The sequence below is a fragment of the Brienomyrus brachyistius genome, chromosome 20 (genome assembly GCF_023856365.1).
Source record: "Brienomyrus brachyistius isolate T26 chromosome 20, BBRACH_0.4, whole genome shotgun sequence".
Classification (NCBI taxonomy): Eukaryota; Metazoa; Chordata; class Actinopteri; order Osteoglossiformes; family Mormyridae; genus Brienomyrus; species Brienomyrus brachyistius.
The window spans coordinates 19,380,872-19,404,282 of record NC_064552.1 but is presented as its reverse complement, the minus strand read 5'-3'; the positions used below and the strand labels follow the sequence as shown (position 1 = coordinate 19,404,282).

Sequence of the window (23,411 nt, the reverse complement as noted above, 5' to 3'; positions counted from 1 at the left end):
GGACCCCGCGGACTTCCGAGGCGCCACCTGCGCTGATAAAGGCACGTGGGTGCGCGGGGCTCTCCTGACGTCAGGCGAGTTTGATTATTTTAAACAGAACAAGATGGCGGATAAGAGCGGCTTGAGGAATCGGACTCATTCAGAGCATAACTGCAAGAGACCTGTCTTCGCCCAAGGTAGGCTGTTCCGGAGGCGATTTATGGGAGCGGGCCGATGCTGGCGGAGAGGCGCCGATCGGACGCTGGAAGCGCGTCCCCCTGCCTTGTACCGATCCACCTGGCCCTCTGTGTGTCGGACCGTTTCCCTTATTTTCCTGTACCGCTACCCGTTCCTGCCTCCGTGGCCCGTCAGGACACCTTCCAGGCAAAGCAGCCGTCCCCTCAGCCTTTGCTTGTGCGAGGCTGGCTGCGGATCTCCGGGCTGCGTCAGACGGCCCTGCCTGATGTCGGCGGCGTCAGACGGGCTGGCGTCTGAGCCGCTTCACCGCCTCACCGGCGGTCTGTGCCCAGTGCCGCCGCCTGGTCACTCGATCTCCGTTTCCTAGTCGAACGTGCCCGTTTCGGATCGGTCATGTGATCGGGACTTGGTCCGGGACTCGCGGTTCCGTGGCCGCTCCACCCAAATTCCCGGGATCTGCTTAGTCGTAGTTGGTTAAACCGTGACCGCCTGTGATCGCTAACCGGTGACTGAACTGGTCTCACCGGTCAGGGCAGCGCTTGCCTCTGCTCGCCTAACCCACAATAATTAACGGTAGCTCTACGAACCCTATGGCTGCGTCTGATGAACTGTATCTGCTTATGTATCTGGTTACACTAAATATTGATGTCAGGTTTAAGTTGGACAATTTGTGTAGAGCGCCTCATCTATCAAACATACAGGTGCGTGTCTTATTTGGAGGGACTGGAAACCTGTTTAAATGGTTACACTGGCATAGATTGTCAAGAGATGCAAAAAAACTCATGGATTTTAGGCACGGTTTTTGTCAGGAAGTTTCCTTTTCCTTTGGAACTGTTCTTTGGGTCGTGCTTCCATGTTTCTTGTGCTCTGGGGCTTCTTTGTGCTGCGCTGATGGCTACCAAAGCAGAAACATTTTCTATTTTAATCTTAAATGACGGCAGCAATCAAATCTTCCATATCTGCAAAGTAAAATGTAAATCATCACTGTACTGCATGCAGTGTAGACAAGTCATCCTTAAAACAATGTCATGAAAGTCTCGGTCATGGTGTGTGTGTGTGTGTGTGTGTGTGTGTGTGTGTGTGTGTGTGTGTGTGTGTGTGTGCGTGCGCGTCATGGTGTGTTCCCTCCTGTTTGTTATGGGGGGGGGGGGGGGGTTCTACAAAGCGACTTCAACGGCCTGTTTGTTAAACACTTGTAGAAAATGCTTATAAAATCTTGTGTTATCAATACTTGTACCCACCCCCCATTTCTGGCTGCTGTGTTTGCTATATCTGAAGGGGGTACCTTAGCTTATGGTTCATGGGGGGAGTCATACCTGAACCAGAAGAATTTTACTGAGGACGGTTTACGCTGCTGGTCCAGCTCAAGTTATGCTGTGGGTACTTTGGTGTAACACAGGCAAGACCCAAGCTGAAAGTAAAACATAAAATTCAAGTATTATCATGTAAAATAATACTGGAAGAAAAGTACAGTGTCCAAAATGCAGATTTTATTAATTTATTAAAGCTTATCTGTATGTGTTGTTGTTGGGGCTTTTCAGGTATAAAATGGAAGCTGGGTCCAGCAGTGATCTGCGCAGTAACTAATTCACCTTTGCACCATGTTTACTTTCAGCTCTTGGCATGACTTGCTTTTTAGTGCCGACTGATATCAGATCTACCAGCCTTGTATTCCTGAAGCATGTGACAGATATCTTGGTCCTAAACTCTTTAATGACCCTTTAATGACTTGCAAACAATAAGTAATATTTTAAAGTCAATTCTCTGATTAACTGACAGCCAGTGGAAGGACTTGGGAATTGGAGTGCTGTTCAGTGCTGTTCAGTGCTGTTCAGTGCTGTTCAGTGCTGTTCAGTCTCTCTTTGATAAGAATCTATGAGCAGATTTTTTGAGTGTTTGAGCTGCTGGTTTTTTACATTTGGGTTGTAGTTTTCAAAGCCCTAGATCCCAGGTATGCATAGTTGTAATCTTTCCCCCTTATTACTCAAGTGTTATTTCCGTCTTGTCTTTGAAAACAGAATTTCCTTCAATTCGTTGTGAGAGGCAAAGACAGCGAATCTGCTGGACCATAGTTACCTGGCACAAGAGTAAATGCATCTGGTTATCGTCAGCTTAACTATGAAGAGCAACCTTGCTGTCCTGAAGAATTTGACCAAGTGGAGGTATACAGAGGTTGAATAAGAGGCCCAATCCTTGGACTCCATTTGTCATGGCAGTAGGTTCAGATTTATAATTTTGAGTAATTAACCCTGACCAAAGATTTAAAGTATGCAAAGGCTGTTCCTCATATACTTACCCAAATGTTCTAGTCTATCTAGAAATATTTTCTGTCTAGAAATATTTACATATCTCTGAAAAAGCCATTCTATACATGTCAGTCACTGCTCTAGATTGAACCAGGATACATTTCAATAACGAGAAGCTTTCAGTATGTTTCTGAGTTATGTAAGAATCTGTGCAAGTTTCTTTGCGGGAGAGGTTATGAAAAGTAATTTCAGTTATATACTTGGTTTGAGTCGGGGGGTTATATTTGTCCTGAGAGGGGGGAGCTGTGTCAGTCCCCTAAGAAAGGGCCTCTCTGGCTGCCGTTGGAGGTTATGTGGATCCGCCCACCCCCACCCCTGGGCACCTTATGCTGCATTACCGTGTTTCTGGCAAATGGACTAAATTTTGGTCTGGTCCCCCCGCCCGGCTTGGCATTTGTTGCTGGTATTCTGGTGTAGGGGAGCGGAACAAACCGGACTGTCGGGTTCTGCTTGATGTTCCACTGATTTCGTTCCTGCTTAGTAGTTATAATTATGGGGAGCCTCATAATATTTATCGCGTTAGACAGGAGGGATAATATTCTGTTTAGCTAGGAGTCTTTGATTTATTTGTGTTTTGCTAATTTAAAGCTGAGGGGCTCATGCTTGTTTTGCGGTTTGGAATAGCAACATTTGGACAGAGCAAGGCTTGTGACTGAAGCAGTCCTCTGAGATTTTTTTGGTGTTGTCGATATCTGCACGTTGCCTGCTCTGGCTAAGATGTCTGGCTAGTGAACTTTGTGGGTTGTGCAGATTTCCTGGCGATGCTACAACTCTAAACTCATTGCTGCCCACAAGCCTTCAGTTTTAAACTTTTAAGACATGGCTACAGATCCCGACTGAGTAGGAAAGAGTGGTTTCTGTAGTAGACGAGCAGCAGAGCCAGGGACAAACCATATTCCGGTGTTCGCTGACAAGGCAGTCCCACTCGTACATGTTTTTTGGACCTATAGCAGTTTTCTCTAAACATTAACTTGTGATTTGGTTTTGCTGCATCAACACTTTGGCCGTATACCAACTAGGGGAAAAATTGATTGGAGAAAATATGAATAGCCTGGGACAGGAGAGGGGCAGTTTCCAGACGCCCCCAAAAATCGTAGAGCTCCCCCCAGCTCAGGGAAATCTACTGAGGGGGGATAGTATAATACTCTTGCCAGCACTTAAGCCTATAATCTTTAAGACTTACTCCAGGGTGTGTAATCAATATATTCAGTAGCTAGGCTTTTGGTTGAAACTTTGAATTAGCTGTTAGTGTAGGACCAATAAAGCTGTCACTGGGCTTGTTCTATGTCATTTAAGTTGTACTCATGAAGCCTGTCACTTGTTGCCCTCTTAGCAGTGCTCACACACTGGCGGGCTTTACGGCGCCTTTTGAACTGATGTAAGTGCTGTAGTTGCCTGTGATTGACTGCCGCTGTGGTATGGCTGTGTCAGTGCAGACATGTACCTTTTAATGAACATTACCTTAAGGTAGGAACCCCCCCCCCCCCCCCATCTGAATGTCAGTGTCAGCCAAGTAGTAGATAAGGAGATTAATGTGGTAATCCAGTACAACATGTTATTCATTTACATTGTACTGCAACAGCAGATGAATAAGATTGAAAACTGGCCAAATTATTAGAATATGCATTAGGAGTGCAGTTGAATCAAAGACCTTTCTTTTAGTTTTACTCTTGGCTATCTGACAGTGTGAATCTTTAGTTTTACATGTTGAACATTTATCTGCGCTGCTGCAGGTTTAGCTTGCGATGTGAAGTTTGTTTACTCAAGGACAACTTCACACATGTTACCATTAACAGCCTCCTGAAACTAAATAAGGCTGCTGTAATGTATGTGGGTGAGTAACACAAACAGGGCCGGTCTTGTGTTCCTGTTTAAGTGCCTCAATTTTCCCTCTGGGGTCTGAAATTGGAAAAATCTAAAATAAAGATGGTTTGCGGAGTTGTGGATCGGATCTTTGAATTCCATCATTTGGGGACAGCTCTAGTGGAGGATTTTTAAAGCTGTTGAGGATTTACGAGAGTCGCGCCTCGGACCCATCCGAGGATAAGAATGTTGTGGGGTGGCTCATTTGACGGCAGCGTGATGCAGAGATGGTTTAAGGACATTGTCATTTGCATGCCTTATTGGGCCTCGCATCTCTGCTTGCACAATAATCTCGGATGCCCTCTGTGCCCACTGAGCTTCCTCCTGCAAAGCGTCTGGCCCGATAATGACATTTGCATTCCCCATATAAATACTGACTCCTTAGCCTAGGTGCTTAACTGTAGTGATGAATCCATTCTTTATAGCTTCAGGAAAGGGGATACACACAGCAGAAGACTTAGAGAACTTGATTGACATCTAAAGAATATATATTTATTTATTTAGGTTGTCTTCTGGCTGTCTTTATTCAATTTCCTTCCTTTTTTTCCCCATTCTGTATCTCCCTCTACTTCTGTTTCATGTATCACAACACAACCCTGTAAAGTGCTTTGGGACAACTCTGTTGTGAAAGGCGGTATATAAAAATAAATTGAATTGAATATTCACTCACAATAGTATTGGCCAATTGCTAAATCAAGGCATTGACACTGGTCCGACATGTCAGTCTTGATCTGTATTGCTGGCAGATATTAACTTGAGTTAATATTCAACGTTAGCAGCTCCAGAGCTAAAGACACAGTTACCCATAAAAATGGAGATTGCTTTGAATGGTGCATTGGACGATCAGCTGTTTCTGTAGTGGAGAGTGAGGGGTTTCCTCGGCTCATTCACCCCCTTAAAACCTTGCTTTAGTCTCTCAAATCGGCATTGCATCCCTGGTGTCTCAGTGCCTGGATTATGTGATGTACTCGCAACACACATTCACAGTTTCTCAGGAAGCAAAGGGACTGACGTCAGTTTCACTACAGATTTTTGCAGTTCCGAGATTAGCTGGTTATTGGTGTTGGCCAAAATTTCCGCATCAGTGCACCACTGGCGTTAACGTCTCCATTAGCCGTAGTCAGCAGTTAGTGCATTCAATACTTCTTCCTAATGTCTCTCAGTTCCCCCAGTTTGATTAATGTTCCTTTTTTAATTCAGACATTGTGATTTTGCTTTGGTCAGGATCTGCATCCTTGGATCTGCATGCATCTGTGACCCTCGTAGCGATGCCAAGTGAAACTGAGAAGTTTATTTTTGCGTCGTGGCCCCAAACATCTTGCAGTGAGTGCGGGGCCTTCGTCTTGCTGTAATCTGATGCCCCTCGTTGCTGGTTGGGGGGGGGGGGGGGTAGTTACCCTGCTGTTGGCACTTTTCTTATGGGAGGGATTCCCAGTTAGAATATCTGCTACCTTGTGTGTTTCAATGCCTGTCACTCTCACACCATTCACCGCCTGGCAGTCTTAGGCTGTTGGCCCGAAGGTAGAGGACATTTCCCGAAGTGCCCATATCTCTCAGGTTTTCAAACTTCTAGTCCGAACAAAGATTTGGGATCTTGTCACTAATGAATTCTGTCAAATTGTCCTTTAAGGGCCCTGGAAGGATTTGCTGCTTTGTTCCGCAGTTAAAAATGCACATTTATGCAGACATAGATCCCATAATTCAGATCCGGGTTCCCCAAGTTCTTTATAGATGTGACATTTGGCCTGAAATTTAAACTAAAGCGCTGCCGGTTTTGTTAAAGGAGCAATGCTTCATTTCTCCTTTAATGGAAGCTAATGACTCTGGAGGAATGCGAAATCTAATTAGTGCTTCAAAGTGAGCATTAACCAATGGTCTTAAAATGCAGTGGAGAATCACCATATCCACTGGAAATGCACACATGCACCACTTTCCGGAAAATCCCTTGCTTACCCTGAAATGAGTGAGTTCTGTAACGTTCACTGGTTCCCTATCGGTGCTCGTGTCAGGTTCCACCTTTTTGTTCATGTTGCATTTCCTTGCTCTTGCAGTCTTTCACAGGCAGCGTGTGGCTCAGTGGGCTAAGCCTCTGTATCTGATCAGAAGGTTGCCGTTTCAAACCCTTCTGCAGGTCCTTGAGCGAGGTGCTTAGTCCCAGTTCCCTGGGTGCTGCAACAGGTGGCTGCCCTTCGAGGCCTGCTTGCTCTCACCTACAGAGAGCAAGTTAGGATAGGCGTAAATAAAATTTCCCCACAGGGATCAATGAAGCATCAGTTATTTATTTTTAGGCTCGTACTTTAACAGTTGTGTAATTGTTGTGTAGCATCTACTCCAGTTCCGCTTACACTTGTACCTGAGCATTCTTTGCAAGCTCAGCCTGGTCGCACATATGCTCAGCCGACTCCCTGAAAGCATGAATGTTTGCGATGTGCTACTTGCCTCTCTTGTACATTGTTTTGGAGAAATGTGTCTGCTAAATATGTAAATGTAGAATGCTAATTGCTAGCCAGATTGTTTTTTTTTTTTTTTTTTTTTGATTTGCATGAATAGTGTGTATTGACAAGACCCACGCCAAACTTGTACAAAAGAAACCAAGCTGATGTACTGTGTAATTAATGGTATTCCCTCTGCCATTGGCTGAGGATGATTAGCCTGTTATTACTGGCTTGTTAAAGTGTAGCACACATGTCTATAATTGAGATACACCAGCGCTTAAATGGTCAGCTTTTAAACTGCTTGTGTATGATTTGCATTAATCCCTCGTATCATCTCAGGACACTTCAGAATGGCTATTTCACACCCGATCACCATCTTGCCTCTTGGTTTGTTGATCATCCTTGATATGGATCTTAATTATTCAGTATATGCGGGAGTCCTGCTCAGTTATCAGAGGAACTTCACCATCCTTCCTGCATACCTTTTTTATTGACATTGAATTCCGTCATTTCCTGCTACAGCTGAATATTTTCAAAGGGATCCTGAGATCAGAACCTTAAACTGCCAGGCATTGGTTCAGTTTGCTCAGCAGCTGACTGTGGTGCCCTGTTAACCCAGCCGTTACTCTGTATGGCCTACTGTTCCCAATCTGGTCCTCTGGACCCCCACATGGCCCATGTTTCTGCTTCCTCCCAGCACCTCGAGCAGAAACGTGGATCCCAAGGACCGGATTGGGAAATGCTGGTATAACCAGCAGTAGCAGCTGGTCAGTGTTTCTGCAAGCTAAGGTGACACTTGTGTTGTCTGTCACACCCTTCAACATCCACTTTGGTCACAGTATGAGGTGCGTTCTCCCGCTTGTGGTGGTCTCTTTGGTCCTGTATGTTCCTAGCCCTGTGTGTGGTTCAAAGACCAGCTTCCCATTCAGCCTGTTTGCGGCTCCTCCATAACAATTCTGCTCAAAGTTGAGTCGGTGCTAAGCTATGACTGTGCTGGACGGAACACTGGTGAATCCTTTAGCTGATACTGGTTCTGTTCACCTCGGGAGTATACAGACTGATGGTTAAGTGGGGCCCGCTGACGGGGTCTGATGTGTTTTTCAGATGAGCGTGGTGTGGAAGACATACTCCCCTGGGGTGCTGGGGAGGGGGCAGCGGCACCCCCTATCTGCAAGCAGGAGCCTGTGCAAGACGCGATCGGACCGGTCCAGATCGTGGTGACGGATGAGGACGAGCACCGCTTCGAGCTGGACGAGGCCGCCCTGGAGCGCATCCTCATGCAGAAGCACGTGCGGGACCTGGATGTGGTGGTGGTGTCCGTGGCCGGGGCCTTCCGCAAGGGCAAGTCCTTCCTGCTGGACTTCATGCTGCGCTACATGTATAACCAGGTGAGGCTTCGGTGCCCTGAATCGCCTTACTGACTCTGGTATCTGCACCAAACTCCTGCACGACTTTCAATACTGTTCTCCAGTCTTTGCTTGTCCCAGCGTCCTTCCCCAGTTTGTGCTGCTGATATGAACGGGTGCCGAATTACCGTTAGAATGTGAGGCCTGATAGCCTGGCAGGCTGTTCTCTGCCCTGCGCTCTCTTCTGCGGCGTTATCTGGGTCACAGTGACCCCAATTGGGTAAGAGAATGGTTTCCTGCCTGGATGAGTGACGTGTCTGTTTGCTCCTGGGGCTCCGTGATATTCTGACAGTGTAACATCCTAGTTATTCGGTTGAATTAGTTCCTGATGTAGATCGTCCTCCCCAAAGACATAATCAATGTCGTCATGATGGGCTGCTAGTGCTGCCTGACTCGGTCAGCCTGCTTCCTGGGATCGTCCCCCGACTCCGAATCTACAAGCAATGGGTGTTTTGTAACTGAGTGGGAAACATTTGAGGGTTATTCGCCTGCTTTGTTGAAGTTGGTTAAATATAACCATTTGTGTTTGTAAGTTTTGGTAACTGACCCGTTAAGATTGGATCTTTAGGGAAATGTTAAACGTTGTGTAACTGCTTCCTGGTTTCCTTGAATGTTGTTGGCTTACCTGCATGAAGGATACTGGTGGCTTGCAGATAACGTTCAGTGTAATTGTTTTTGCAGTTTAGCAGTTTTCAATGTATTTATCAACTTCAAAGCTTTTTTTTGTCGTTTGGTTTGTTTTTAAGCATCATGTCGGGAAGCTTTCTAAGTATTTTGAATGTTAACTTAGTGCAGTGGATCAGGTCTGCTGTCGCGCTGGGTTAATGTTGCTGGTAACCATTTAGATGGTAGTTGCTTAGGACAGGTAATCCTGACCTTATTCTCCAGTCAATCCAAAGGCTTTTCCAATCAGATTAACAAGCTGAAATGAGCTTGGGGGTTTACGTTACTCTTAAACATTGTTCATTAAACAAACCACTGGATTTGTTTTGAGTGTAGTTGTTATTGAGAATTATGGGGAGCAGTTTCACAAACTGCGCCATGAATCGTGTTTATCTACATTCAGGGTTCAATTGTTCTGTCTTAGTGCAATGAAAGGAGCTTTATTTACAAATCTTGACAGCACAGTTTGTGTTTGCCCCCCCCCCCCCCCTTTAATTGTGTCATTTCACAGTCGGTGTTTACGCTCAAGCCTGTCACACAGGGGACCTTGTGATTCCCTTGCCTCAATGTATAAACGTCACAGGGGGTCTCTGGAGGTCCTGCTCTTGCCCTGGGTTGCGCGTCTCCTCCGGCTGGGGTTTCTGTGGCATCTCTGCCGGCTTTGCACTAAGACTCAAAGTGAAATCCCCGTCAAACCTCCCCCCACCCCGGCAGCTCTGGGTTTCTGACAGGGTGTCAGTCTGCATACATTCGGCCACTTTATGCATGAATGTCATGCGCCCTTTGGCTCATTCTCACAAGTGGTGAGAGCAGCAGAGCCTCACTGTTATCGTCCATATTGGTTAAAATACCGCAGGGTATTGAAGCAGGAAGTTAAGCAGCTGTTCCGTTGAATGAAATTTGAGAAGTGAAGCTGCGGCTGGTTGCCGTCGGTGACCTCTAAGCATCCATGTGGGTGGGATGGCCGCCGACAGCACTGGGGCTGTGGACCAGCCCTGAGATTGGCGGCTAGGTCTTCTAGGAGGGGAATGAGTGGGCTGAGATTAAAAAATGGGAGAGACTAGTGTGCCCCCCCCCCAGTGTGCTGTGATGGACCTCTCGGCCTGTCCTGTGTGGCATTCGTCACCCGGTATCTCCCCGAAGGTCCTCCAGACGACCTGGATGCTGAGTGGACCATGTTTACCATATAGGGATGTGAGTTCACACTGCACTCTGCCTGCCTGCTTCTGAGGGGCCCTTTGTAATTGATTACGGGGGTTTAATTTCTTTGAGTGGTGGAGATAAAAAGAAGCTGTATTATAAAATCCCCGTGGTGTTTTACTGGTCCTTCAGAAGTTTATTTGAATACAGATGGACATTTAATTGTTTTCCCGAATGCCTAATGCATTTAATACAAGGACTAAAATTTTTAATTTACCTTCTGTAACATCAAGACAAACATTTTATTGTAGCAATTAGTTTCCAAGGATATCTGTACTGGAAAGGTAGTTTCCCCCTCAGCATAACGTAAAGTTGTTTTCAAGTCGTAACCCAGATGAAATGTGACGGTTTAATTCTTTGTTTCTAGGTGCCTCTGGCTGGCTGTGTACCGATGTCACCTCCTGCTTCTAGGTTGTGGGTTTGAATTGGTATCTCTGAATTCCCCAGAGAATAGATTTCCCAACATAGAGCTGCTGTGAAACTTAAACTACACAGGTATACGCGCAATGGTGCGTGACTGTCGGGTGTGTATACGTGCACGGTGCGTGACAGTGCACAAGGATGTTTCAGTTAATATAATTTAAATTAAGAGGTGTGTGTCTGTGCCTGTGTGTGTCTGTGCCTGTGTGTGTCTGTGCCTGTGTGTGTCTGTGCCTGTGTGTGTCTGTGCCTGTGTGTGTCTGTGCCTGTGTGCCTTGCAGGAGACCAGCATCCTTGCCAGGGTGCACTTCAAATTTGTGCCCTTTACTATCTTTTGATAGGCTTCAGGCCCCCCAGACACTCCATTTTTTTTCCTCCCAGTTCCTGCAAAATCGTGCACGGGGATCAGAAACACTGGCCTTGAAAATGGATGAAATTCCTTTCCTTACATGTGTAACAGTTCTGTATAAGATGACTGTATAATGCCCTCTAGTGGTGGCTCTAGGTGTTGCTTCCCCATCGTTGCTATTAAACCCCCCCCCCCCATTTTTCTGTGCAGAGATCAAGTTCCTGGCTGGGTGGAAATGAGGAACCTCTGACTGGATTCACCTGGAGGGGGGGCTGTGAGAGGGAGACGACGGGTATACAAGCGTGGAGTGAAGTGTTCGTGGTGGACAAACCAGATGGGAGCAAGGCAGGTATCCTCTGTCCTGAGAAGTGGAACGTCTGTCTTGTGCTGAGTGGGTCTCCCATACATACTCATAAGCTGTGTGTCAGTCCTGGACAAATGGTGTTAACTGTGTCTTCGCAGGTTGCTGTTCTGCTGTTAGACACTCAAGGGGCGTTTGATAGCCAATCGACCATCAAAGATTGTGCCACGGTGTTCGCATTGAGCACCATGACCAGCTCTGTTCAGGTGAGTTCATGTTGTCCTGGTGTGACCCTGCCAAGATGACCTGCAGCAGGTACTCCTAGCCGGCGAGCTGTTTGTCACCATGCCCCTGTAGTTATTTCTGACTGGGGTCTTCTGGTAACATTGCACTCTACTGCCCGCTTGCTGTAGCTGTGTAGTACTCTCACTCCCAGCTTATGTAGGAGTCCTTGTTGGAGGAAAACCATAGCATTTCACACGTACACGTTCTAACTTATCCCTGCCACGTCGTGCTGTTTTTACTTGCCTTACTAGCTCTCAACTCTTCACACATCTATAAGTTCCCTTCCATAAATCAAATTTGATCTCTTGCAGGTTTACAACTTGTCTCAGAATATACAAGAAGATGATCTTCAGCACCTTCAGGTGAATATCGCTTAAAATAATCGATGGCAATGGAGGTTATAAGAGTCTCATGCTGTCCCGAAGGGCACTGACCATGATTCAAGTAAAGTGCATTAAATGGATATACATTGTTCATATACTGTAAAATGCAGAGTTTTGTGTTTAAGCCATAAGACCTATGATAGAGGTAGGTTGTGGTTTTGTCTTCCCCTGCTCATAACCTTTCATCATTCAAAAAGCAATTAGATATTGTCCACTTTGCTTCTCCTGGACGAGGGCTTCAGGTTTTACAGTAGCTTAAGAAACCAGCTCAGCATGTAAAAGCATACAAGGTCATCAAGCATCCAATTTTTATTGGTGTCTGTACAGCTTCATCGTTCTAAAACTCTATATTTTAATAGGTCAATATATATGTCAGGGTCGGCTAGAGTTGTGCAATTAATCGAATTTGAATCACGATTACAATTATGGCTTCCCATGATTATGAAAAAATAATTGAGAAACGATATTTGTTGTGTCTCTTGAAATGATGCCCTACTTTCATTTGCAGTAAATCTATATCGGCGCACTAATTTTTCAGCAGTGCCCTTTGCCCCTCCCTTAACACTGTTAACGAATTCCTACAGCACAACAATTATAACGCTTTCATGGTCGAAATGGCAGGACGGGTACCTTAGGTCGACCAAAATAGGTAAACTCACCTTATTCGAAATCATTTCAGTTTCAACAATTCGGACCAAGAACATCAGCAAATAATTTGCCGAATGTGTTTCAAATCTGTGTCTGTACCACAAAGCAACACAACCGTTTATTTAACCACTTAAGCTTAATCATAAAGTGCTCTATGACCACACGATGTGTGAACAAAAAACCCAGAAATGTGAGGCAAGCTCAACTCGTACTGCAAAAGTTACCCGTTATGGACACCCTCTATCATGCAACCGCATATCCGTCAAGTTCCAAACATCGAGATATAACGGATGCCATCACATATTATGTAGCAAAACAGAGGGTCTTCGGCACAGCTGGAAATACTGTCTCCTGCCATTGTGCATCACTGAAGCTAGATCATGTAAACACTGTTTTTTACGCCAACTATACATCAGCTATACGTCAACTGCACAGTCCACTGATATAAAAAGTGCAACTTAAAGATTTTTAGCAAGAAAAACTAATCAAGTTCAGTGTTTTTGAACCTCAGAACAGCTCATCTCAGTATAATTTGTCCATTCATTTAAAAATATATATTTGTACAAGTTTACCGTATCTTCTTGAATTGAAACCAAAATAAATTTAAGTGGTATAAATTTCATTAAGATTCAATAAATAGTATTTCTGCAGTCAAGAGTGGTAAATGGTGGTAAATAATCGATATTGGTCAAATAATTGTGATTATGATTTTTTTTTCCCCCATAATCAAGCCGCTCTAGAGTTGGCACATTTATGCATGAATAAGTGGTCGTATTTTCTGTAGCTCTTCACAGAATATGGCCGCTTGGCGATGGAGGAAGTTGATGGGAAGCCCTTTCAGGTAATGGCAGTCTCTTACCTGTTTTGGTTAAGAGTTGAATTCCACATTGAATAAATTGACATTTCCCTTGGGCCTTGTACAGCCTTGCATCTAATTGCACGACTTTTGTACTGAATTGTGTTTTGGCCAAACAGACCCTGATGTTCCTAATAAGGGACTGGAGCTACCCGTATGAGCACTCCTACGGCTTGGAGGGAGGCAGCTCCTTCTTGGAGAAGAGGCTCCAGGTAAGGCTTTGCTGTGTGGGCAGGGCTTGGATGGAGGCTGGTAAGCATTTCTCTGAATTGTCTTACTGGGGCTGAGCTTCCCATAGCAAACTCTTAGCAGTAATGTCCTTTGTAAGAAGAGAGGCTGCACACTAAGCCATGTTTGCATTACTCTAAATCTGAGAACATCTTGTTAAACCCAAGTCAAACACTGACTGTACCTTCCACTACTGAATAGCTAACTTGCTTAACTGTCTCTTGGAATGTAAGTATACATCACAATCCCTTAGCAAGTGAGTAAATATTTGCGTATCTGAAATATTCATTCTTAGCTTTAAATATTTTGGTAGCCTAGAACTGCTTTCCGGCACGGCGGGAGTTTCCAGTGTAAAACCCAGTTCATACTTTTGCTTTTCCGCGTGCTGGTATGGACTGCTGAGGATGCAGATGGTGTTCATGAAAGTTTAAATTTCACTGGAATTTTAAAGTTAAGCTTGAGTAAAATTTGCATTTTAACTATCGGTAAGACTTCAAATGGCCACAATAGAATTGTGGTATTTTTTTGGTGGTATGAACTTGGATACCACCCAAGCCTAGTCATCACAGTTAAACTTCAATGTTTTATACAAATGCACACAAACAGTAAAGTGCAGTGTGTGTGTGCTGTTTTTGCAGTGCAGGACATATCAAACAATAAGTGTGTGTTTGTGTGTGTGTGTGCGCGCATGTATGTATATATGTAAAAATAAAATAAATATTATACACAGACGGACATGAACAAATTTGTTGGTACCCTTACATCTCATTGTTTCATTTCTCCTGAAAAGTGATTGTTAAAAGCAATCGTCTAATGTATACCCGCATGCTTTAGTATGTGATAGAGTAAACCAATAAAATTGTGAAAAGAAATTCTTTGATTTTACAAAGAGAGCTAAAGTATGGACAGATTTGTTGGTACCGCTAAAGAGACTATTCATTTATTAGCATCACAGGTGCCTTCAAGCTTTTCATCAGCCATTCCGCCTATTTAAAGGGGAAGAACATGCTACTGTGTTTGGTATCATTGTGTGCATCTCACTGACCATGGACCAGAGAAAGCAAAGGACAGAGCAGTCTGAGGAGCTCAAAGATGATTAAAGATAACCATGGTAAAGGCTATAAGACCACCTCCAAGCAGCTTCACATTCCTGTGAGCACAGTTGCAAATAGTAAAAAGTATAAGGTTCATGGGACTGTAAGCAACCTTCCAGGACATGGATGCAAGAGGAAATGTAACCCCCGGTTGGTCAGAAGGATAGTATGGATGGTAGTAAAAGAGCCAAGGAAACCATCCAAAACCATTCAAACTGAGCTCCACAGTCAAGGTACGTCACCTTCTGATCGCACTATCCATCGCATTTTGAACAATAATGGGCTGCATGGGTGAAGACCCAGGAGGGCTCCACTACTGACAGAAGAACATAAAGCCAGAGTGGAATTCACCAAAATGCATGTTGACAAGCCCAGGAGAAAATGACAGAATGTCCTTTGGACTGATGAGACAAAACTGGAGTTTTTTTGGTCTGTCACATCAGCTCTGTTTACAGATGGGAAAATGAAGCTTTAAAAGAAGAGGGGACTCTGTTTTGTTTTGGGGCTGCTTTGCTTCATCTGGCAGGGGAACCTTGAATCTGTGCAGGACACTGAGGTCTAAAGACTACCAAGGCATCCTGGAGCCAAACATACTGCCCAGTGTCAGGAAGCTCAGCCTCAGTCGCAGGTCATGGGTCCTCCAGCAGGATAATGACCCAAAACATACAGCTAAAAGCACTCAAGAATGGCTGAGAAAAATCATGGACCCTCCATGAGTCCAGATCTTAATCCTATACAACATCTATGGAAAGATCTGAAACTGCAGTGTGGAGACGCCGCCCTTCAAACCTGAGACAGCTTGAGCAGTTTGCTCAGGAAGAGTGAGCCAGACTACCTGCTGGCAAATGCAGACGTCTCACTGTGACGTGCAGAGATCGCTTGTTGGCAGTGATTTGCTGCAAAAGGTGGTGCCACAAAATATTAAAGGTGCTATCTTTTTTGTTTGTGCCGTTGTCAATCGTTTGGTTATTGATTCAGTTGAATATTTTATCAAAAGCAGAGTCTGATTTGTGCTAAATATGGAATAAACAATAAGGGATGCCATTAAAGTTTTGTCAGTTTCAAGTTGTGCTTTTGTTTTTTTGTGGAAGGGTACCAACAAATTTGTGTGTGTCTGTAACAGATGCTCTCTGTACACATCTCCACACACGGCTGTTCATCAAATGTGTGCCGCTGGCCACTCGAGCCATAATCTGCACTTCACACTCGGCATTCAGTGTACTACCCTTATGATGAAATTTCACTCACCCTGCGCGCAGACTATAAGCGCACCTGAAAAACTGTGAATACTGAAGTTCTTAAAGTTCACTCTTGTAGGATTTGGACCTAACGAGGCCAGCAAGCATTGATTAGGTTCCTCTTGCTGCCCATGCTGTTCTGGGTGCAGGTCAAGCAGAACCAACATGAGGAGCTGCAGAATGTCAGGAAGCACATTCACTCCTGCTTCTCCACCATCGGCTGCTTTCTGCTGCCACACCCAGGCCTCAAGGTCGCCACCAACCCCCAGTTTGATGGCAGGTTGATTGGTATGTGGAGACCCCACCCCCATAATGCTCATTGAGTCCCCTTAGATCTCATCTAAGCATATTCTTCTCCATGGTCACTGAGTGGTGACTCAGTCTTCAAAGCTCGTTTAGAACGTTTCTCCTGCCTTTTCTAAACTTTGCTGCTAATGACTGTCCTTTAAGGGTAATTGTGTCCGTCTTTAAAGTGTCTGTCTGCTATGTTCATCTTAATTTGCAGATACCGGTTCATTTCCTAGCGCCTATGTTTAGTTAAGCTCTTTGTAACTGTTTTTTTGGTGCACTTCTGCTACAGTGAATTGGCAGTAATTATGTACTATATTTAAACCAGCATGATTGATTTGGCAGTCTGATTAAATAGCCTGTAGCGTCAATGACTTCACAGAACCCCCACTCCCCCCAAAGGAAACATTTAAGGGTAATGTATGTTTCAACTAGACTTAAATCTATTTGGCTGTTTTTCAGATATTGATGTGGACTTTAAGAAGGAACTGGAGAACCTTGTACCTTTTCTGTTATCCCCGAAGAATCTGGTCGTGAAGGAGATCGGAGCATCTAAAGTGACCTGCCGGCATCTCGTTGAGTATTTCAAGGTAAGAGTGCAAGGCTACATGTTGCATTTCTTTGTTTTCCTACTTTTATCGTCTGTACTTAAGAAAATAAGAGATTTACAAATGAGAGGAGGCCATTCAGCCCATCAAGTTCATTTGGGGAGAAATATTAGCTCAGAGTTGTTAAAATCTTATCTAGCTCAGATTTAAAACAAATTTTTAGGTTGCGCTACACTAGCAGGAAGACAATTCCATACTCTAACTACATGCTGTGTAAAGAAGTGCTTCCTCAAATTTGTTTTAAAATATTCTCCCACTAATTTCCACTTATGGCCATGAGTTCTAATATTTAAAAATGGATTGCATTTATATAGCGCTTTCCTACTCTGAATATTCAAAGCACTTTACATTTCATGCCTCATATTCACCCATTCACACACCGGTGGCAGAGGCTGCCATGCAAGGTGCCAACCTGCTCACTAGGAGCAATTTGGGGTTCAGTGTCTTGCTCAAGGACACTTCAATGGGGTCAGAAGGAACCAGGGCACGAACCTGCAACCCTCCGATTGGCTAACGATAGCACTACCTCACGCGCCTCCATCTTCAAATTAATATTGAAGTAGCCATTTGGCTGAACAGCATCCAGACCTGTTAGATTCTTGTGTACCTGGATCATATCTTCCCTTAGTCTCCTTTGCTTGAGGCTAAACAGATTCAGCTTAACTAACCTCTCCTCATAAGACATTCCTCTAAGACCAGGAGTCATTGCCATAGCCCTATGTTGCACTTTTTCCAAGGCAGCAATGTCCTTCTTTAGGTATGGTGACCAAACCTGCACACAATATTCTAGGTGGGGTCTTACCAAGGAATTATATAATCGTAGCATCATTTCCCTTGTCTTACATCCCTAGGTGTGTGGAGTTTAACACAACATCCTATTGGCCTTTTTATTGCTTCCACACACTGGCGAGAGTGGGACATGGAATCATCAACATACACACCGAGGTCTTTCTCATAATCAGCTACCCTGTATTTCAGTGGAACCCATATAATATCTATACTTTTATATTTCTGCTCCCTGCATGGATTGCCTTACATTTATCTATGTTAAATTTCATCTGCCAGGTATCAGCCCAGTCGCTAATTAAATCCAGATCCCGTTGTAGCCTCTGTGCTGCTAGATCAGTATCTGCTACACCACCCACCTTGGTGTCGTCTGCACATTTAACCAGTTTACTGTATGTATTAGTGTCGATATCATTAATGTAAATTAGGAACAATAATGGTCCTAAAATTGAACCCTGCGGTACCCCACTATGAACACAGGCCCACTGTGACATTGTGCCTCTAATAACTACTCGCTGCTTCCTGTCAACCAGTTTTCGATCCAGGAACACTCTTGTTGTTTTTCCAGGCCTACATCAAGATATATCAAGGGGAGGAGCTTCCTCATCCCAAATCCATGTTGCAGGTATGAGGTGCTGAAGCTGGCATGATGCTGTGGGGTTTCATTAGATATCTAGGTTTGCATATGTACTAGATTTGAGGTGCTTCACATACCGTTATGAATGGACTAAGGGCCCGCTGTTGTAGATGTGACTGCTAGGAAATGTAGTGCAATGTTTGTGGCACTCTGCATTCCAGACTTCATAAAAGTTCATCATAGTGCTGTGTGACAGTTCTGAGTATATTGGATGTGTGTTCTTTTCCAGGCAACGGCTGAAGCCAATAACCTTGCAGCTGTTGCTGGGGCAAAAGACAGCTACAATAAAAGCATGGAGGAGGTATGATGGCTGGCTGGGGCTTCTGTGGGTGTCGGCTGTGCCTGGTCTTCGCATTAAAGGGTCCAGCTGTAGCAGGTTTATTTGCTGTGGTCTGGAGGCTATCCGGGGAAGCTCAGGGACAGGACCGTCCTGGCCGGGAGGTCAGTTCAGTGGCAAATACTCGCAGTGTCGCTCATTGTCTCTCCGCGGGAGGTTCTTACTCCTACTCAGCTTGCAATCTACATCAATTTAGCAGTGGAGGGAATGAGTCACGATGTTCAATTTGGCAAAGCAAGTGCATTAAGGACCCTGTACATTGTTTCCGTTCATCTGCTGAACAACTGGTTTAATCAAAACATAGGTTATGGTTTATTCTGCTCATTTTCAGAAATGAAAGTAAGATGAATGTTTTACTGGCACAGCTTGTTGGAACAGGTCTTGGTTCTATGGAACTAGGACTGAACTTGATTTGAAGCTAGCTGACCCACTCAACATAGGCACTGGGAGAAAACCCAGTTCTGTACAAAATTGAAACGTGGGTCTAAGGTGCCAGTACTCTGAGGTTGTTTGGTACCTGCTAAGCCTCCATGGTGTCCCCTCATCTAAAGCTTGACAAATTTTGGCTCACCTTCATGATTAAATCTTGATTATGGTCTTACAGCCTTGTTGCCCTGTACACATGGCATCCTGATGAGCCACTGTTTCCTAGGTCTGCGGTGGAGACAAGCCGTACATCGCCCCCGCCGACCTGGAGCGCAAGCACGAGGAGTTCAAGAAGTTCTCCATCAAGCAGTTCTGCTCGGTGAAGAAGATGGGCGGCCAGGAGTTCTGCCGGCGCTACCAGGATCAACTGGAGAGTGAGCTCGACGAGGTCTACGCCAACTTCACCAAACACAATGACAGCAAGAACATCTTCTACGCGGCGCGCACGCCTGCCACGCTCTTCGCGGTCATGTTCGCCATGTACATCATCTCGGGAGTGACTAGTATCGTGGGCTTGAACACTATAGCGTCCCTCTGTAACCTGGTGTTGGGCGTGGCGCTCATCTCCCTCTGCCTGTGGGGCTACGTCAAGTACTCAGGGGAGTTCCGGGAGCTGGGGACGGTCATCGACCAAGTTGCAGAGACGCTCTGGGAACAGGTGGGTCCCTCGGTCTGCTATTTCGCTATTGCTTCTGATGACCCAGTGTGACTGGGTGCCTTGGTGTCGTCTGTCCTGTCAGTGACCCTTAACCTTTGACCCTTCACTTGTTCTGAGTTGTCTGCTCCCCCCCCCCCCCCCCCCGGCTTTTCCCCCCTCCCTAATTTCTGCTTCTCCTTTCTGTCTCACTTTTCTGCTATTCAGAGGACGCCTAGAAAGGTGAGGATGGCTAACAAACACTTTATGCCTCAGCTTGTCCTAACCCCCCCCCCCCCCTCCTGTTCGCTGTCCTGCTAACCTACTAAAATTCCCTGTTTTAGGTCTTTTCCAAACTATTTGAGGTGGCAAGGAGTCGTGTCACAGGAAACACTTTTGTACCAGCACACAGAAAGAGACTCTCCTCAAACAACAATATCAAGAAGAGGAAATAGCATCATCTGTACTCTGTTTTAGTTTGTTTTTTCTTTTCGTTCACTATCCGTGCTGGCCGCTATTAAATCTAACGTGTGCCTGGTTCACTCCCAGGTACAAAACAGGTTGGCATTTCTCAGAGGTTTTCTTTTCCTGTTATGCAAGGGGGGCGTTTGGGGGTGGGTGACCTGTTTGCCTAGTCGCATTTTTGCATCTTTTCAGTTGCCGACGTTTGCTTCTGCATTCTGGCGTTTTGTGTGCATCGTTTTATATTCGTTTGATTTCTACATTCCCAGCTGGCCCTGTGTCCTGCCTGCCTCTCATTCCCTGTCTTCCCATCTCACATCCATCTTTACAGGTGTTGAAGCCCTTGAGCGATCACTTTATGGAGGATAACATTAGGCAGACTGTGGCAAACTCCATCAAGGCCAGTCTGACTGAGCAGGTGACCCAGCACACCAAGTTGAAGGCCACCTGATTGGGCGCTTAGAGTGCTGAACACGAACTGAGGAACTGCAAACCAAAGTTTACACTTTTACTGTAGATAGCTCACCTGGCTTCCAATCACTGAGTACCGGAAGGGAGTCGTCACCTGTCCCACCCCAGCTTCTTTATCCTGTCAAATGTGATGTCTTGCAGTCCAGTATTCCTGCCCTCCCCCAAGCAGTTTAGAAATTATGGGCTGTTTTAAGGCCCTCCCCTGCCATCCTCATGTTCCATCATGAGTTGTTGTTTCTTTGGTTACGTTCAATGGAATTTCAGGGAAATGCAGCAGCCTGACTGCCCCATCTAGTGGCCCGTCACTCTACAGTCTCCGTAGCAACACTGGTGTCTGCGGCGGTTACCACTTAGAAGCAGAGAAGTGATTGAGCCACTGTGGTTTTACACGAGCTGAAATCCTGTAGTATCCCTGTGCCAGTATTAATCATTGCATGCTAGCAGATTTACACAGTGCACGCACACAAGTAGGTTAAGTGGTCGTAGCCAGGGGGAATCTGAACTGTACAATGCCTTGCCTTTCCCACCTAAACCTACATATCTACCCTAAAATGATGAAAACTGTTCAAAATGTTTCTTTCTGTAATATATAGTACTTATACTCATTTCTGCCAATCTTTTTATGTTTGGAATTCCATCCAGAAATCTCAAAGCGCAATTTTGTACAGTTTAGATGGTAATTTCTTTTTTAAAGTCCGATCGAACAGCATGTATACGAGATTAGTTTTGTAGCTTTATTTGTGGAGCAGTGGATCAATGCTAGGCTGAAGACCAGTTTGTCAGGGAATGTTCTGTGGTTGTGTACATCAGGTTGCGTTTATTTTTTTTATTTTAAGTATATTTGTTAAAAAATAAAAATAAAAAAAAAACCTTCCTTTTGAGCACCGCAATTCTGCCCCTTCATGCAAAAGATTTTTGGATTTTTAGTCTGTCTTCTGTTGCAATTTAAAGGTATTTTCTGTAATTTATTTTTCAATACAAGATTAAAACTACTACATTCAAAGTCTGTGCACCTGTATATGAATGTTTATATTTGGGGGGCGGGGTCTGAAAGCTGTTTAAAATGTTAATGATTAAAATCTAAATGAGTCACTCTGAAATGGTTTAGCCTGGCACAAGTCATTGTTTGATAGCCATTGATTTTTCCTTAATGTCATGTCAGGTGGCACAGCAGAAGGTAGGGAACTTCGCTTTAAACCTCAAGCCAAGTACTCGCCTCTGTTACTGCCTGTTACTCATTCAACGCCTTCCGGTGACATCACAGGTAAACGCGGAGCTGCTGTCATGAGGAGGGATGAGTGACTGGCCTACCTATTTCTTCTCTAAACCTGGCCTGCCAGTACTGATCCTAGCCGATTCCAAATCCAATTTTCTTCGTTTAATAATTAGCAGACTTTTTTAAACACATTTCTTGAAGCAAAGGATTTTTTTAAACCTTTTCAAGTAAAAATGGCTCTGCAAATCTAATTTAATTGATTGTTCCAAGCGTTTTTGGGGGAGTTCATCCAGGGATGACTTTTCTTGCAAACTATTTTTCATTTTTAGTTGTGATCATGTTGGAATGTATGTAGTTAACCATTTAACTAACAAGTCTGTCCTTAAAAGAAACACTGCTTATAGCATAATAAAGGTATGTAAAATACTGTACCTATAAAAACTTCACTCATCATGGCAAAAGTGCTTTTTATTTTTTTTATAGTTTCAAAAGTTTAATGTACGAATGAACATTTATCACTTTAGTCCGGTGTGCTCTTACGTACATGTATAACCAGTCCGTATCTTTGGGGTGCTGACGCTTCAGGGGCCCGTAACACGAAACATGAGTTTTTACTTAGCTGAATAACTTGTCAGATTTAAGGTAGTCTGAGCTAATTGTATGTGAACGAAGTAGTCAATTTAAACTTGGGTACCTTAAATCGGACAAGTTACTTGCTACCCAACCAATATTGCTTTGCAATACAGCCCCTCGGTGTTTAAAAAGGTTAATTGTGTTGCTACCTGTTGTACGAACAGTACCTTCGCAAAGTTTGCAAATTACAGTAGATCGTATATCCAAAATCCGAAGTGGACCAAACCATTTCCACACAAAACTTTTGAGCCGTCAACTATGATGCCCCTTGTATTCTACAGCATATCGGATCCCTGTATGAACCCTGAAAAACTGTTTATAGTGTGACACAAGTACAATATTTTTAGCAGTCCGATGTATGTCCAAGTTAGCTAACTGGTTTTAAAAATCTATATGTAGTTTTTACCTGAATATATGGCTATTAAACTCTATAGAGAGTTTCCATTCTGTTTTGAATGTACAGGTATCCCTTGATGAATATGGCCAAATTAATTGAAACCATCCATTATGCACGGGATAAAAATTTTAATTAACGCGATCCCCAAACTCCAACCTCCTGGGTCAACACACACGGTCAGAGTTGAAAGTGTTTATTGAGTCTATTGACAATCGATTGTTTTCTCTAAACTCAGTATTTGCTCACTTAACTAAGAATGAGTGATGCCACAATGGCAAGTGAAAATTAAATTACGTAGGTTACGTGTACCTCATTGATCTCATAATTAACAGTGGAGCAATTATTTTTCGATTGTTCATATATATTCATATTAACGCGGTGATATTTGGGGATTAGTCGCGTTAATCAAGGGAAACCTGTACTCGTTTTTGGGAATGCTTTAGATAAGCAGAAACTGGAGGTTTTTGCTTCCATACGTTGCCCTTGCCTGGCCAGTTGGAGTATGCTGGGTGTTCTGGAACCACCCACTTTGCTGTTGCCTGGAGATGGAGCTGACTTTGGCTCTCAGGGCGGTTCTGAAACTTGGAACACCACCTCGGCCACTCCAAGCTCTGCTGGGCTCCTGTGAGCAGCACCAGCTCTGGCCGTGGGAAAAATGGTGCTC

The 23,411-nt window shown here is 44.4% G+C and overlaps 1 protein-coding gene across 4 annotated transcripts; it reads left to right on the top strand.

Annotated features, from left to right (window-relative positions):
• Nucleotides 1-21,601, top strand: LOC125715730 (atlastin-2-like). 4 transcript variants are annotated; one of them, XM_048987589.1, is made up of 14 exons: nucleotides 1-176; nucleotides 7,886-8,169; nucleotides 11,030-11,164; nucleotides 11,282-11,386; nucleotides 11,717-11,767; nucleotides 13,221-13,277; nucleotides 13,412-13,504; nucleotides 16,002-16,140; nucleotides 16,603-16,730; nucleotides 18,103-18,159; nucleotides 18,401-18,472; nucleotides 19,161-19,592; nucleotides 19,797-19,811; nucleotides 19,913-21,601. In XM_048987589.1, exons 1-14 carry the CDS (start codon nucleotides 104-106, stop codon nucleotides 20,021-20,023), a joined length of 1,752 nt encoding a protein of 583 aa, XP_048843546.1. In that variant the 5' UTR covers nucleotides 1-103; the 3' UTR covers nucleotides 20,024-21,601. The 4 variants fall into 4 exon arrangements, with proteins under 4 accessions (XP_048843546.1, XP_048843548.1, XP_048843547.1 ...); XM_048987591.1 differs by lacking the exon at nucleotides 19,797-19,811; XM_048987590.1 differs by lacking the exon at nucleotides 19,797-19,811 and having other exon boundaries at nucleotides 4-176; nucleotides 20,362-21,601.
• Nucleotides 21,602-23,411: the final 1,810 nt, after the last annotated feature.

Coding starts and splice junctions, on each gene's coding strand:
- LOC125715730 (XM_048987589.1), top strand. CDS start 104: ATGGCGGATAAGAGCGGCTTGAGGAATCGGACTCATTCAGAGCATAAC. Junction 8,170..11,029: donor TGCGCTACATGTATAACCAG/GTGAGGCTTCGG, acceptor TTTTCTGTGCAG/AGATCAAGTTCCTGGCTGGG. Junction 13,278..13,411: donor TTGATGGGAAGCCCTTTCAG/GTAATGGCAGTC, acceptor TTGGCCAAACAG/ACCCTGATGTTCCTAATAAG.